The sequence below is a fragment of the Balaenoptera borealis genome, assembly GCF_965194805.1.
Source record: "Balaenoptera borealis genome assembly, chromosome: 12".
Lineage (NCBI taxonomy): Eukaryota > Metazoa > Chordata > Mammalia > Artiodactyla > Balaenopteridae > Balaenoptera > Balaenoptera borealis.
In genome coordinates this window covers 104569255-104585442 of record NC_138869.1, presented here as the reverse complement: position 1 = coordinate 104585442, position 16188 = coordinate 104569255, and the positions used below count along the sequence as shown (strand labels likewise).

At 48.8% G+C, this 16188-nt stretch overlaps 1 protein-coding gene and 2 long non-coding RNA genes across 8 annotated transcripts in view; 1 reads left to right on the top strand and 2 right to left on the bottom strand.

Annotated features, from left to right (window-relative positions):
- The window catches only part of LOC309608221 (uncharacterized protein), a 29266-nt gene extending 19882 nt beyond the window's left edge, over positions 1 to 9384 (bottom strand). For 3 of the 6 annotated variants that reach the window (XR_014232729.1, XM_082347790.1, XM_082347791.1), the window contains exon 1: positions 3474 to 6211. Coding sequence is in view for 2 of the 6 variants with exons in the window: in XM_082347790.1 (XP_082203916.1) it covers positions 3474 to 3691 (218 nt within the window). In the remaining 4 variants the exon portion in view is untranslated. Of the gene's footprint in view, positions 1 to 3240; positions 3334 to 3473; positions 6212 to 8088 lie in introns of those variants that run through there. The other 3 variants (XR_014232730.1, XR_014232731.1, XR_014232728.1) reach the window with 2 other exon arrangements.
- LOC309608239 lies at positions 18 to 6334 on the top strand. Its single transcript, XR_014232763.1, has 2 exons — positions 18 to 1650; positions 6204 to 6334. It is a non-coding gene; the product is annotated as an uncharacterized lncRNA (long non-coding RNA).
- A 985-nt stretch (positions 9385 to 10369) lies between the features above and the next one.
- Positions 10370 to 16059, bottom strand: LOC309608233. The gene is made up of 3 exons (XR_014232757.1): positions 14502 to 16059; positions 10696 to 10810; positions 10370 to 10544 (listed from the first exon to the last, which is right to left on the bottom strand). It is a non-coding gene; the product is annotated as an uncharacterized lncRNA (long non-coding RNA).
- Between the last annotated feature and the right edge of the window lie 129 nt (positions 16060 to 16188).

Sequence of the window (16188 nt, the reverse complement as noted above, 5' to 3'; positions counted from 1 at the left end):
ACACACACACACACACACACACACACAGCATATACAGTGACCATTGCCATACCAACTAAACGTCTTTAACAATCCACGTCCTGGACGTTTGAACTTTTCCTCCAGAAGCCCAGTGTCTTTGCAAACACCATCCCATTTCTATACACAGCATCCCCCGACTTTCACAGAGGCTGAGACTATCCCCATTTTGTAACGAGAAAGAAGTCAGGTGCCTAAAGGCTAACTGACTTGCCCCAAGTCACAGAGTCATCAGCCAGGACCTACATGCCAGGCAGGCAGACAGCAGAGCTCACAGGAAACCAGCTATGCCTCGCCAGGCACTAAAATTATATTTCAGTATTTCAACAACCATTTTGGACACGATCTTTCCCCCAAAACCACACTGTAACAGAGCTGTCACTTGTGTCCCAAGAAGGCTCTTTGATGGTGCAGAGTTCAACAGACCTCTTCCTTCATCCAAACTGGTTTGCCCAGCCCTCCCTACTCAACAGGTGAGAGGAGATGAAATCTGGGAACCAGGACCTGCAAACAGAGCCAACTCAAAACAGAGTCGTCACCACCACTGCAAGTTTCCCCAACCTGGGTATTTGACTAATTCCCATTCAGGACATAAGTCAGAGCCTTTACGCTTAGGGTAAATAGCAACCAGCCATTTAGGACAACCAGCCCTAAGACACTTTCTCAATGTGCCCTAACGCTGACCACTCCCTATAATGCCCTTCAGGGTCGAGTCTCAGTTCTTGACCCCAACTGTCCTGAACTGATGCCAGTCAGGGGATGTGCCTCCTACCTCTGGGCCTACGCAGACGCACACTCCTGCTCTCCACCCCACTCACCCACATGCTATCTGCCACTTCTTCCAGGAAGCCTTCCTGATCTCCCTAGGCCATATGTTTCCATAGTACCCTGTCCCACTCCTAGCATAGAATTTCAGGCAGCACCCCACAGGGTAACAACCTGTCCATCTGTCCTCATCCCCGACCTACACCATAAACTCCATGAGAGCAAGGGCTCGTCTGACGTTGCCTTTTACACCCCAGCAAACAGCAGAGTGCCTAGTTGTGAATAAATAACTGAATGAAGGTTTGCAGTCGACAAGCATGCATGGCTTACCATTAGGGCAGGCATGCTGCTAGACCCTGAGGATAGAAAGGTGAAGTTCTATCTTCTGCCCTCAGGTCAATTCTGATCTATTAATCCATGATGCTTTCTATCTTTATTTTACAAAAACACAACTACACAATGGGTGACTGGTAGGAAGGGGCCCAGGGAGCCCTAGAGCTGGTTACAACCAGAACAAAGATCTCCTTCCCACTGGTATCAGTGATGTTCCTGAAATGTTGAGACTCAGATCTGCTTTCAATTGCTGCTTCGTGAGAACTAACAAATAGATGAAAATATTCTAGGCCACAAGGTAGCATCATGCCTTGAGGCCAGCCGGATGGCCAACTCCCCAGAACAATGAGATTCCAAATGTTCATCTGAACAGGGACAAAAGTAGAGGGAGGGCTTCCCTGGTGGCGCAGTGGTTGAGAGTCTGCCTGCCAATGCAGGGGACACGGGTTCGAGCCCTGGTCTGGGAAGATCCCACATGCCGCGGAGCGGCTGGGCCCGTGAGCCATAATTGCTGAGCCTGCGCGTCTGGAGCCTGTGCTCCGCAACAAGAGAGGCCGCGACAGTGAGAGGCCCGCGCACCGCGATGAAGAGTGGCCCACGCTTGCCGCAACTAGAGAAAGCCCTCGCACAGAAACAAAGACCCAACACAGCCATAAATAAATTAATTAATTAATTAATTTTTTAAAAAAAAGTAAAGGGAGATATGAGAGAGACTCTGTTTTCCTTTCCTTGCGGCTGTCCATTCCAAAAAGAACTGCAAATAACATACAGCCTCCACCCCTACCCCCTACCCCCTCTACCCACCCACCCCACCCCCGGCCAACTGAAAGGGAACAATCCTGACATCCTTGACCCTTCCTGAGCTGTTTCTAAACTAGCCCCCGCTCCACCGCTTTAAACGGAGACTCTAGTCAGTGTTTCTCAAAGTGTGGTCCAGGGACCAGCAGCATCACCGTCACCTGAGAACTTGTTAGAAAGGCAAATTATCCGGCCCCTCCCTGGACACACTGAGCCAGAAACACTGGGGTAGGGCCGGGCCACCTGTGTTTTAACGGGCGCTCCACGTGAGCCTGATACATGCTCAAATGTGAGAACCACTGCCTAGTTCTCTATCTTCAGGGCGCTGACCGCTTGCAGAGTTCTCTTGTTTATTTACTTGCACGCCTAATTTATTTATTGTCCTCTCTCACTGGAATGAACACTGCATGACAACTGGGAACTTGCCGGTCTTGCTCAGGGCTCTGCATCTTCTGTGGTTTAGAACAGGCTGTCACATCCTGGTGCTCGGCAAATATTTGTCGAGCAAACAAACAAATCTTCCTCTTTTTGCTTGTTTTCCCCCAATTTCCCCGGAGCTGGCCATGAACAGTCCCGAAAGGAGTTAAGCCACCCTCGTGAGTCATCTGGCCAAGCCTGGTTATCTGTCGGTGGGTGATAAGCCTCCAAGGACAGGAGCTGTGACACGACACGGCCGCACTTCATCAACCCTTTTGCCCAAATCCCCAGGACTGCAGTACTGGCTCACAACTGTCAGAATTCACTTTTCCAAACGTCAGAGGCCTGATGATTTCCCATAATCTAGACATCTCAGGCCCACCAGTGTGTGCGGGATCGCTTAGGAAAGCCCCTCCACAGGAGAATCAACCCTGTGCGGCGCTCCCACCTCTGTTTACACAGCCACCCTCCCCTCTCACACCACCCTCCCCTCTCACGCCACCCTCCCCTCTCACACCACCCCGGGAAGGGAAACCAGCCACCCGTTACCGTGCTGAAAACCCCATCTACAAGTTTCATGGCAGAACTGTTGAGAAGTTCCCCTATCAGGTCAAAGTGGCAGGAAAGCCACATCTTGGGGGAAGAGGCAAGGGAAACAGTCATTCATAAAAAGAAAGATAATAGCTGCTACCTACCCTGTGCTGTACTATTATACATACTGTGAAGTTGGTTTTCCTCATCGGAGGCTCAGAAAAGAGCCCTCCCAAGGCCATCAACCATGGACCTTGACCTCTAACCCAGCTCTGACCCCAAAGCCCTTCTTAACCTCTGAAAAATCACAAACACACTGTGACCCTCGGGTCCCTCCCTAACATGGGCCAAGCCAGAGGCAGCGTTTCACTTAAATACCTGGGCAGCAGGGAAAGAGAAAACGAATTTCAGGAGGGATAAGCTGGACCGTTTGAAGGGCCCTGGTTAAGGGCACTCCGGGCTTCCGGGTTCTTCCCACCCGCCCACCCTGGGATGCCACGCCCCCTCCCTGGGTTTGCCTTGGGCCTGCCTGGACGGTTAATATTAACCCCAGGGGATGAGCACCCTTGTGGGTTCGCCGGGCCTCCAAGGGCGGGCGGACGCTGACTCACTGCCTCTGTGGCAACCACGTGTCTCCACAGCTCCCGGCGGGCCGGCGGGCTCCTGCGCTGAGCCGAGGGGGCCCCTTCACCGGGGCGAGGAAGGGGAAACGCGGCTGGTTTTGTGTCTCCATCAGAGGGCGAAGGGAACAAGAAGGAAGTTCCCAGAAGCTTAGCCCAAAGCATCCCTTGATCGGCTCCCCGCGGCCGGCCCCCTCCGCCTTCTGCATCTCCAAAGGTTTATCCACTTTCCCCCAATCGTGCCAGCTCCCACGCGAGGGAGGGTGGGGCTGTGGAAGGACGATTTGTAAAAAGCTCGCTGGCACAAACAAGAAAGGGTTAAAGGCCCCTTAGCCCCTCCGCGTGGCTCCTGCGGGTTCCAGAAGCCAAGATCCAGTCTCCTCTTCTCTGCCCTGCCCCCATCCTCAGTCCAGGTCCTCCCTGCCCCGAAGACAGGAGCCCAAGGCTGGCTTCACCCCAAGCGCCTCAGCAAATCTCTGAGCCAGGATGGAGAAGCTGGGCATGGGGCACCTTTCTTTCTGTCCGCATGTGCCTCCCACCAAAAATCGAATTAAGTAAAAGGAAAAAGCTACGTGCACTTGAGGTTATGGAGACTGACAGCTTTATAAACTTGGCACACACATGGAAATAACAGGAGAGCGCGTAGGACCTACAGATTTTAAATTACAGTATTCTGAATGGAAGCGCTCACGCCCAGAGGAAGTTTGCCCTCCTGCTTCTCCAGATGCCTTTAAACCCCAAAATATCATGGCCGGGTTGAGACAGCTTTGGGGACGCTGGGAAGAATACACCCACCCTCTCCGCTCTGATGCCTCCACCCCAAGGAGGTTTGAAACCTCAGTACATTCCAAGAAAGCCACTCTCCCCCGAGCTGGGCTGTTGGTAGTGCGGAGTGGCATGTGGCAGAGGTAAGGGGAGGGAGGAGGGCCCGGCACGCAGATAGAGCTAACCCAGCCCCGGCGCAGCCCTGAAACAGAGGCCTGGGCTCGGGAGGCTGGAAGTCCCGCTCTTTCTGTCGCGCTGAAACACGCCTGGGTGCTGCATGCTTGTGGGTGCAGGCTTCTCCCGCCTTCTGAGCAGAGGGGGCCCTTCATGGGGCAAAGAAGGGGAAACACGGCTGGTTTTGTGTCTCCATCACAGGGCGAAGGGAGCAAGAAGCAAAATCAGCCAGGGCCCAGCACCCGGGTAAAAACTGAAGAGCGCAGACTCAGGACACGTGGACAGATTGGAAGGGGAGGTAAAAGGTGTGACCAGCCTGGGCAACGCTGCAGCTCCCTCCGGCGTCCGGGAAAGCCTTGAGGACAGAAGCCTCGCTCCCTCTGGACCACATTCGCCTCTCCAGGGGGCCCCCGCTTCCCGCTGCGTCTCACCCGGCCCGCGGGGGGCTGACACCCCTCCCCAGGCTGCAGGTCGGAGCACGGGGCTGACGCCAGTTCCACAGTCGGGTGAGCTGCACGGGGACCTGGGTCCTGTCCCTCCTGCCGTGACCCCAGTTGCAACAGTGGGTTAAAGTTCAGAAGCAGCCCGGTGAACACATCCACGGTGATAAGCCGCACCTTTGCTGGCAGATAAGCCCAGCAGGAGAGAAAACACTGGACAGCACCTCCGAGCTGCCCCTCCAGCTGGCCTCACTACGGAAGGCCTCGGACCAGACTTTCTGGTGCTGACAACCAACTACAGCAGGATTAACGGAATTTTAATATTTTTTCCAAAATAAACAATGAGTCCAGTGCTTTATTTTTCAACACGCTGCTTAAACATCCAGCTTGTTTTTTTTTCACTGACGTATAGTTGATTTACAATGTTGTGTTAATTACTGCTGTACAGCGAAGTGATTCAGTTACATATATATATATATATATATATATATATATATATATATATACACATTCTTTTTTTAATATTCTTTTCCATTATGGTTTATCACAGGATGTTGAATATAGTTCTCTGTGCTAGACAGTAGGACCTTGTTGTTTATCCATTTCCAGCTTATTTTTATTTGTTTGGTTTTTATTCAATTTATTTAAACAACAACCCCCCAAAAAAGTGTTCACGCATTCCTTATTTTTAGTAAAATAGACCACAAGTCCGCCAAGCAGTGTTTTCAGAGATAAGGCCACGGAGGTTCTCCTTTCAGGCTGCTCATGGCATCAGGCTTAGGGGTCACCACACAGACCCACGGAATGTTGGTTCAGTGAGTCAGCCCCGAGCCCCAGGTGCTGACAGGAAGGACATGGGTGTCAGGCTCTTCTGAGGGGACCTGAACTTTGTCCTCTAGTCAAAATGTTCACCTGGGCCGAGAATTTTCAACTCAGCATCCCACAGCCCTCAGAGGGGACCTGAACTTTGTCCTCTAGTCAAAATGTTCACCTGGGCCCAGAATTTTCAACTCAGCATCCCACAGCCCTCAGAGGGGACCTGAACTTTGTCCTCTAGTCAAAATGTTCACCTCGGCCCAGAATCTTCAACTCAGCATCCCACAGCCCTCAGAGGGGGAGTTGTTACCGGGTTTAACTGATTTAGAGAAAGTGGGGAGAGATACCAAAATGGAGTCCCAGGGGCTTCCCTGGTGGCGCAGTGGTTGAGAGTCTGCCTGCCAATGCAGGGCACACGGGTTCGAGCCCTGGTCTGGGAAGATCCCACATGCCGCGGAGCAACTGGGCCCGTGAGCCATAGCTACTGAGCCTGCGCGTCTGGAGCCTGTGCTTCGCAACAAGAGAGGCCGCGATAGTGCGAGGCCCGCGCACCGCGATGAAGAGTGGCCCCCACTTGCCGCAACTAGAGAAAGCCCTCGCACAGAAACGAAGACCCAACGCAGCCATAAATAAATAAATAAAAATTAAAAAAAAAAATGGAGTCCCAGCCTTAACGAGCTTACAGAGGAGTTATACAGAAAAGTTAACAGAAATACAGAGTGGTCCGACCCAAAAGGTCTGCAGAATTGCCATTGTTTAGGTGGAATACGTGTGGATTAGACTTTAAAAGAAGGGAATAGTTAGGAGAAAATCCCAGTGGCCTGTGGGTCTGGAAAGGGAGCATGGGAGACAGGACTTGACAGCAGGATTCCATAGTAATGGAAAACAGCTGCTGTTCTCTGATCCATCCACCCTCCTCATGCTTTCTCTTTCCACACACCCCCCTGGGCAATCTCACCCTCAGCTTCCACTACCGACACTCACAAATCTTTCTCTTCAGCCCAGCCTTTTTCCCTCAACTCCAGATTCCAGGGGTCTGTGAGGGGACCTCCCCGCTGTCCTGACGAGTGACTCTCACTCACCATCTTTGTCTTCCCTTCCTACCTGCTCTGGCTCTTCTCCGCCTCCCAGCTCTGTGCACCTGCCCAGGGAGATGTCCAAGCCAGAAAATCCAGGCTCACCTGCGACTGTGCCTTCCCCTCCGGGGCCGCCATCCCAGCCTGGCCAATTATACCTTCTGATGGGCTCACAAGCCAGCCCCGCGTCCCCTCCCCCAGGGACACTGTGTCTTTGTTTCAGGCCCTCATTATTTCTGTTGCCTTCTACCTGGTCTCCCAGACTCTAGTCTTGGTGCCTCTGATGTTTCCTAGCGGGTGGTCTTCCACTGGACCCTCCTGGCCGGCTCCCCCTGAGGCCACGTGAAGCCCTCTCTCCAGAGCATGGCCAGAAACAAAGAGCCCTGGGCTTTCCCGAAGCACCTACCTTTTCTGTGCAGCTTTTTGAAGTGATGATTTTTAAAGCTTAGCGCGTACTTAGCGAGACTAATTCATGACAATGGGAAGCTGCCAGGCGGTGCATATTGCTAATGGCACCCATCAGTAGGCCACCCAGAACGGCTTAGTTGGTTGTGTGGCGCTGTTCCCTGTTGCCTGCCCTGCACCTCGGTGGTTAGTTTGCACTCTTCATGAGGGACGGTCAAGACCTGGCCCATTTACCTTCCAGTCTCCAGATGTACTGAGCTCCACCCGGTTTTGAACCACCTGAGGGTGTCCTACTGGGCGGGGCCCTCTCCAAGCTTGGGCATGGAAGGCCCTTTTCCTCTCTGATTTCCCTGGGGACTCAGTGATTCTCAACCAGGGGCAATTTTGTCCCCCAGCAGACATCTGTCTACATCTGGAAGCATCTTTATTACTATAACCTGGAGAGGAGTGTTGCTACCCTGTCATCTAGGCCAGCGGTCCCCAACCTTTTTGGCACCAGGGACCGGTTTCGTGGAAGACAATTTTTCCACGGACTGGGGGTGAGGGGCGTGGTTCAGGCAGTAATTCGAGCGATGGGGAGCAGCTGATGAAGCTTTGCTCGCTTGCCCGCCGCTCACCTCCTGCTGTGCGGCCCGGTTCCTAACAGGCCGCGGACCAGTACTGGTCCATGGCCCAGGAGTTGGGGACCCCTGCTCTAGTGGGCAGAGGCCAAGGATCTGCTCCACATCCTACAAAGCACAGCACAGTCCCCGCGATGAAGAATGATCTGGTCCAAAATGCCAACAGGTCCAAGAATGAGAAACCCTGTCTAGATCCAGCTCAGCCCTCACTCACTCTGCTCCCTCAAAGCCCTCCTTTTCTCTATGAAACAGAGAAGCGGCCTTTCCACATCAGGTCCAAACGCCTACAGTAGCAATTATCACCGTTTACCCCTCCGTGTCTTCCCCAAGCTTCTTGAGGGCAAGGAATTTGTCTTCTTCTTCTCCTTATGCCACTGGAACAAGGTACATAGTAAGGTCTCAGGGACTGACATGCAAAGAGAAAAGAGAAAGTGAGTCTGATCCTAGCCAGAAAGCATTATTGCATCGAGAATAATGCCGCCATTCCACCACCCGCCAAGACTCACATCATCTCTTATTTACGCTTCCATTGGTGGCATTTCACATATAAAGAGCGCAATGTGCTCAGTATCGCGGAGACCATAGATTTTTACATGGATTGTTTTTTGCTTCAGCTTACACAATAAAAATTGCTGCTGAACCAGCACATCAAGGTCAAAAGAGTATTTCAAATACCAACAATTGCTCTTAACCAATCAACAAAAAAAAATCTACCCACTCTCAGAACATGTTCTGCCTTTGCGAAAAGTGAGGAAATAGAGGAAGGAACATCAGCCAGAAGAGCAAATTCTTGGAGAAATTGTAAAAAAGAAAGAGCCCTCAGAACCCCAGCAGTTATTACCCTCCCTCTTGGCCACAAAAGTAGTGAAAACTTAAGTATAAAACGTGTGGAAAGAAAAAGGCAAAACCTCCCCAAAAGCAAAGCTTCCTCCACGCAGCTCACTTACTCACCCAGATTCCAAAAGGCTAATGAAAGCCAGTGGTAGAAAAGCAAATATGTGAAAAAGTGAGGAAAACATTTTTAATCTCTGCTTTGGTCCCACCCAGCTCAACCAAGTGGCTCCCTGACACCTCCCAAAAGATGCTCAAGATGCAGGTACCCGGACACCCTCACGACAGACCTGTCCTGCCAGAACACTCTTTATCCAGGAGCCTGACAACCACCCAGCCAGCCAGAGAAATAAGACCCACAGTGAGGAAGAAGAGACGTTAAGACCAAAAGAAGAAGTCAACGTGGGAAAAAGAAAAACAGATTCAACACCAAAGAAGCTAGTACAGATCATGAACCTCCCCCTTTGCCACGCGTGGATTTCCTGTTCTGTTTGCAAAGGGATCAGGAGGTCCATGCCAAAGCCATGTGTGTTGAGAACCTCAAGGTCACTGCTGACCCCCAGCAACCCACGCAGGAGCCACATAGAAGGGCCACAAGTGGGACCACCTGCTCTCCCCCTCACCACCCCCAAGGAATGCAGCTCTATCGCAGGACTCTGCCCAGGTGCTAAGGCCACAAGTATGTCCCTTGAGTTTATTTATTAGAAGAGAAGGTCACCTTCAGTAGAGCATGAGGCATTTGGTTTGTCCTTGATCAAATATTCCTATGTATTAGAACTCCCAACCCAAGGCTACTGCCCTTCCCATCTGATTGGATGGGAAAACATGAAGAAAATACGCCTTTATATGGCACATCATGGCTCATGTGCCATTGTGCTTTGTAGAATGTGTTTCTGTCATTTACTTATAGCTTTAACTGATCATCGGAAGGTGCCCCGTAAATCACTACACCCATTACAAAGATGCCTGCCATTGCTGGTAAGAGTGTAAAATGGTGCAGCCACTGTGGAAAACAGATTGGCAGTTCCTCAAAAAGTTAAACACAGAATTACCATACGATCCAGCAATTCCACTTTTGGGTATGTGCCCAAAGCAGTCAGCTATCAATGAGAGCTATGGTTTTAACGGTCTGGGCGGGGAAGATCAGGGCCATTAAGGGTTTGGTGGGTTGGTCTCAATGGGAAGAGCACTCTCAGGCAGGCACCACTTTTCCTTTCTTATTTTTTTTATTTTGGCAAAATATGCATACGTAAAATTTACCATTTTAACCATTTTTAAGCATCTGTTTCAGTGGCTTTAGATACATTCACATTGTTGTGCTACCATCACCACCATGTGTCCGCAGAGCTTTTGCATCTTCCCCAACTGACCCATTAAATATTAACTCCCCGTCCCCTTCCCCTTACTTCCTGGCAACCACCATTCTACTTTCCATCTCTGTGAATCTGACTATTCTAGCTACTTCACAGGCGTGCAAAAAGGGCAGTATTTGTCCTTTTGTATCTGTCTTATTTCACAGAGCATAATGTCTTTAAGGTTCAGCCATGGTGTAGCGTGTGTCAGAATTTCCTTCCTTTTTCAGGCCAAATGATTTTCCATTGAACGTATAGACCACACTTTGTGTATCCATTCATCTGTGGATGGACACTTGGGTTGTTTCCACCTTTTGGCTACTGTGAATAATGCTGCTGTGAATGTTGGTGTACAAATATCTATTTGAATATATTTCATAATGGAAAGAGAAAAGACCAGAAGAGGCCTTATTTTTCATCAATGAGTTAGTAACCCCAAGAGGGTCAATATAAGCCAAAGTGCTTGAGTAGCTGGCCCACATTACTGATGGGACAAAGGTGATGCTTTCTTTCTGTACTCCAAGGCTCTCCTGGGTGAAGGTAGGAGATGGTCCCTCTGATCTCCAACTGTCTACAGTTCCTACTATAATTAAGAGGGAGATGCAGGTGTTGGTGTTGGGTGGGAGAGGATAGGAGTTAGTAGGGAGCAAAGAGGCAGGGAGGAAAGGCAGAAAAACTCACACAAACCACTGGGAACAGCAAACCAGAGTGTAGCAATTGTGTCCGTGACTTACCAGTCCAAGACGTCAGGGTTGCAGGCAGGAAGGAGGGAATTCGTGTTTCTGAAAATTCTTTCCACCAAACTGTAGATTCTTATCTTAAACCAGCATTGCACACCATTTATCACAACTGCAAAAAAAAAAAAAAAAAATTATATCAGTCCCAGAAACTCTAATAACATGCAGGAGGATGGAGAAGGGGGGATTTAGGGTAAAAAGCTTAAGGAGTTTCTTCTAAAGAATAGCAATTGTTCTGCACTTTTAGCTGCTCTGTTTATGGTCAGACATTTCCACCAGCTTCATAGATGGCAAAGCACCAGGAAGACAAGACGCAAACTCACTCTTAACACTTCATGATGCAAAAAATGTAGGCACTTAAATAAAACAGATTTCTACACGCTACTTGATAGTATTTTATTACCCTTTCAACAAAAAATAAAATTAAAAAGATATACAGGAAAACATTCTGTAGGATTTAAATGGCTGTGTAAACATTGGTTTTCTTCCGTGCCAGTCAGCTTGGACTGCCATTACAAAAGACCACAGACTGGGGGGCTTAAACAACAGATGTTTATATTCTCACAGTTCTGGAAGGCCAAGTCAAGATGCCATCAGGGTTAGTTTCTAGTGAGGCCTGCCTTCCTGGCTTGCAGACTCCACCTTCTTGCTCTGTCCTCACATCGCCCTTCTGTGCTCACCCAGAGGGGAAGAGAGAGCTCTGGGGTCTCCTTCTCTTCTTACAAGGACACTAGTCCTATCATATTAGGGTCCCACCTTTACAACCTCATTTAACCTTAGTTACTTCCTTAAAGGCCCCATCTCCAAATACAGCCCTATTGGGGGTTCGGGCTTCAACATACGAATGGGGGGCGGGGAACACAATTCAGACCATACTGATTTGCTACCCTGTTTGCACAGAAGTCTACCGTTTTCAAAGCACTTTCACGTACATTCTCATTTTTACTCCTCCCAACAAATCTGGAGATAGACTAGGTAGGCGTTACCCCATTGTACAGAGGAGGAACCTGAGGGTTGGGCATTTCATAACTCACCCAGGGACACGAAACTGACAAGTGGCAGCGCTAGGATTCAAATCCAGGTCTGTGGGACTCTGGGGTCCTTAACAAAAATAAATAATTTCACTGGTTCAATTGAAAGAATATATATATTTAGTGCTTGCTATGACAGTTCGTGGGGGAAGTCCAAAAAACGAGAGGTCCCGCATAGGGTAAAAAGCATGTGACCTTGGGAGTCAGATACATGCCTGTGTGTGCACATGTGTCTAGGGCGTGCCTCAGTTCCCAGGCACTCATCTTCATCCCTTCTGGACCTGGTTTAGGTAACCCCTTGTCCCCCAGAGCCTTGTAGCCCACGAAGAACTTGCCCTCCTCTGGGATGTTGGTTTTCATCACTCTTTGGAAAACAAATCCCTTTATGCCTGGAAAGTAATTCCACACCCTGTTTCCCCAGCCTGAGCCACTCCCGCCTGTATACAAGTCCAATTTAGCCCTGCAGCTAACCCTACTACAGCAGTTTCAGATTTGTTTTTTAAAGTTTTCCCTGAATCTCAGATATCTGCTGAGAAAGAATTATTTCACTGATAACATCTTACGCCTCAGTGACATTTCAATGTCCTTCTCCCAAGGATGAAAAAGCAAGAAACAAAATGCTGTGAATCTCCTCGTCCGTGAGTCGGATGCCACGTTCTCCATCATCCAGGGTGCACACGTCTGCAGGAGAAGTGCTAAGAGAGTTCCTTGTCTTGGTTTTTGATTTCTTCTAAGAGATTTTCCAGAATAAAGAGTTCCTGCTAGCTGGTACTTCCTGAGTATGGGGAGGTGGAGAAAATGTCCCTCCTATAGTGCAGTAGTGTGTGGTATACATTCTAGAAACAAAGGGCTGAAGCCTTAGTTATCTGACAATGTGTTAAATTCCAGATGTGAACCCGTGAACACCTGGGCTCTCCAGGGAGGTAAGCCCTGTGTGCTTGGCCTCAATCCAGCCTATACCAAGTCCTGAAGCATTGAAAAAACAGACACGCAGCTAGCTAATACCAGAGGTGGGCATGCTCTATAAAGGCTGGACTCTAAAAGTTATTCTCCTTTGGGTTGATAAACACACATTGAGATTTACAATATCATTGCTTCATCAGGTAAACTAAATAGAAGAATCACTTCTGATTAAAACAAATTGTGTTTTCAAAGTTGTTTTTCAGTTTTAGGTGAACCAACTACCCTGGTGTGCCTGTAGCCATGGGGTCTCCCAGGATGCAGGACTTTCCATGTTTAAACTGAGACTGTCCTGGGCAAACCACATAATTGATCACCCTATTAGACTTCGTGGAATGGGAACTCATTGTGGACGGCATGACCTTTGAGGTGGGAGATTTCTTTCTGCTTATTTCATTTTTCTGTACTCTTTCCTGCATTTGTCCTATGCAGGGACACTCTGACTAGCTTCACAGTTCTGCTGTAAGAGGGAAACAGAATGCCCGTGTGTGGCGTCAATACTTGGCTGTGTTACGAGTGGTAGCCGGCAGGTGTGATGCACAAGGATGCTGTCGGCTGCCCCCGTGTTCATGCCCAGCACCTGTGTAGTTTCACTTTGAAAGATGTCTATGCTGAGAGGGGTGTCATGTGATGAGTCATGAGGGCAAAGCTGAGGTCAGGGTCTGGGACACAAAGTTGGGCTCAGAGACACACAGACAAGTTTCAACACTGCCCTAGGAGATGGGAGTCGGTGCTGAGAATCCTAAGCAAGACGGTCCTAAGCAGTGCACGGGCCGGGGGGAGGGGGGGCATACGGATGGGGCCATAGACAGAGATGCAAGCCAGGCGGCAGTGGGCACAGAACCCCCGCAGTCAGAGTAGAGAGGAATGCGGAGCTCAGAGACCTGAACTGCACCAGAAGGTACAATCCAGGAGCGATTCCAACCACCCGGAACATCGCTGAGAAACTAGAAACGTGAAGGAAAAAGACCTCAGAGGAGCCAAAATCAAATGAAACACCTGGGCTCTCCAGGGAGGTAAGCCCTGAAAGAGCCAGTCGCAAGACCATCCTCAGAGCATGATTCTAAGTTGTTTGGTTATCTGAGTTCCATTGCAACACAGAAGCCAAAAACCAGCAAGAGGCACCATGTGAGAGGACAGAAGAACTGGTGAAATTGGACATAGGACAACTGGGTGGTTCGGGGATAAATTTCAATGCAGAAGGAGTAACTCAGTTTCTGCTTTTATGGGGGCAGTGGGGAGAGAGAGACAACGGGGAGTGTTGGGGAGAAGGAGGTCATATAAAACACGTTCAGTATTAGCACAGTCAATGTCATAGCCAAGGTGCCGTGGTCAGGAAGAGAAGTATCAGCTCTCCCTCGTGAGCTCAGAGAAGCCGGCAGAGTCAGGGAGGAAGGGAAGACCTTATGCGGCAGCTCCTTCCGCCTCCCCCTTCCACCCGGAGACACTGCCTCTGGAAGCAAGAAACACCCCTGGTCACATGGCAGAGCTGCCCAGCCTCCCTCTTGAGGTCTAGGAAGCTGGCCGCCCTAGAAAGGGACATGGGCCTTCCATGTGTGCAAGTATTCATGCTGGAGGACAAGATCAGCTGCATAGTTTCTAGGATCCACAAAATGAAAAGGCAGGGCCTCCTGTTTAAAAAAATCATTAAGAATTTCAAGACGGTCATAATAGAGCATCAAACCAAACACAGGGCTGTTCTAAGCTTGGGGACCAGCACAAAGGCACAGATTGCATGCCCATGAGTCGGGACCCTTTCGTCTCTCTGAATTGTAAAACTCTCCTCCGTAAAGTGAAGATGATGGTACTTACTTCGTGATGTTCCTGGGAGAATGAAATGATAAACAAGTGAGTGATGAGCCTCACCCACAGAAGAGCTCGGGGTCTGCTAGGGTTTTTCCTGTGGCTGCTCACCTCCTTTTGCTCTCAGAATCCACAGTGGTCGCCACACAGCAAGCTCCACCTCAGTCAACCAACCTGTCCTTAGAAAAAGTCAGGGGTAGGGACTTCCCTGGTGGCGCAGTGGTTAAGAATCCGCCTGCCAATGCAGGGGACACGGGTTCCAGCCCTGGGCCAGGAAGATCCCACATGCTGCGGAGCAACTGAGCCCGTGCGCCACAACTACTGAGCCTGTGCTCTAGAGCCCACGTACCACAACTACTGAGCCTGCGAGCCACAACTACTGAAGCCCACACGCCTAGAGCCCGTGCTCCGCAACAAGAGAAGCCACCGCAATGAGAATTCTGCACACTGCAAAGAAGAGTAGCCCCCACTCTACGCAACTAGAGAAAGCCCGCGCGCAGCAAGGAAGACCCAATGCAGCCAAAAATAAATAAATACATTAAAAAAAAAAAAAAAAAGCCAGGGGTAGTCCTGGTTTGTCTGGTAAAAAAAAGGTTTCAGACTAGGCACTCATTAAATGACATGCTTCAGACACTCTTAGCAAATATAGCAGCAAAAACAGGAAACAAGGCAATGTTAAAGGCAGCTTCCCTCCCCTAGAAGTCAACTTCCATGTGTCATGTTTGCCCACACTCTATTGCCTGCACTCATATGTCGTGCTATAAATAACATATTCTACCAGGAACCCTTGGCTGGTACAGAAATGAAGAGTCTGAAAAGATTAGACAGATGTTGCATGTCGCAAATTTGTCGACTTTGTCTGCCGCGTGCTTATTTAATCCTTATGCAACTAGGGCCATTGTGATGAAAGAATTAAAGAAACCTGTGTGCTTTTTTTTTCCCTTTCTTTAAAAAAAAAAAAATGTTTACCACGTAGAAGCTTTACATATTCTTTTTAACATTTGGGATAACTGGAACCAATTTTTGCGTGTGATGAAGCAGGGGTCTAAATTACTTATTTTCCATAAAGGTACCCTGCAGAGCCAGCACCGTTTTTTAAAAAGACAGTCCTTCTCCCTGCACTGCAGGAGTCCTGGTTTTTAAATTTGAGTATCATTTGAATCCTGGTTTTGATGTGCTAATTACTTTTCTCTTATATTATCTTCTAGGAGCGTTACAGTTTTTTCTTTCACATTTAGATCTATGATCCATTTTGAGTTAATTTGGGGGAAAGGTTAGGATCCGTGTCTAGATTCTCTTTTTTTTTTTTTTTTTTTGGTATATGGGTGTCCAACTGTTTCAGCACCCTTTGTTGAAACTAATTTATTTTTTAATATATGTTACCATTTTTTGTAATATATTATGAAAATAAGAAATGCTTAATCTGCATCAAACCACCTAAAATCATCTTATATATATTCCATGCTTTAGGAAACCCCACAGTGGGATGTTGAGCTCACAGCAGTGGATAAAGGAAGGTTTTCTGTAGAAGTTTTCTCAAAAGTCTTTAAGAATTTATTATATAAGAAGTTTGTACTTGTTTCAGAAACAATAGAAAATACAGATAAATATAAAGAAGTAAATAAAAGTCATCTGTAATCCTCTTACCGAGAGGTAAGCACCACCACCATGTTGGTGTGTTGTTTTCCAGCAGCTT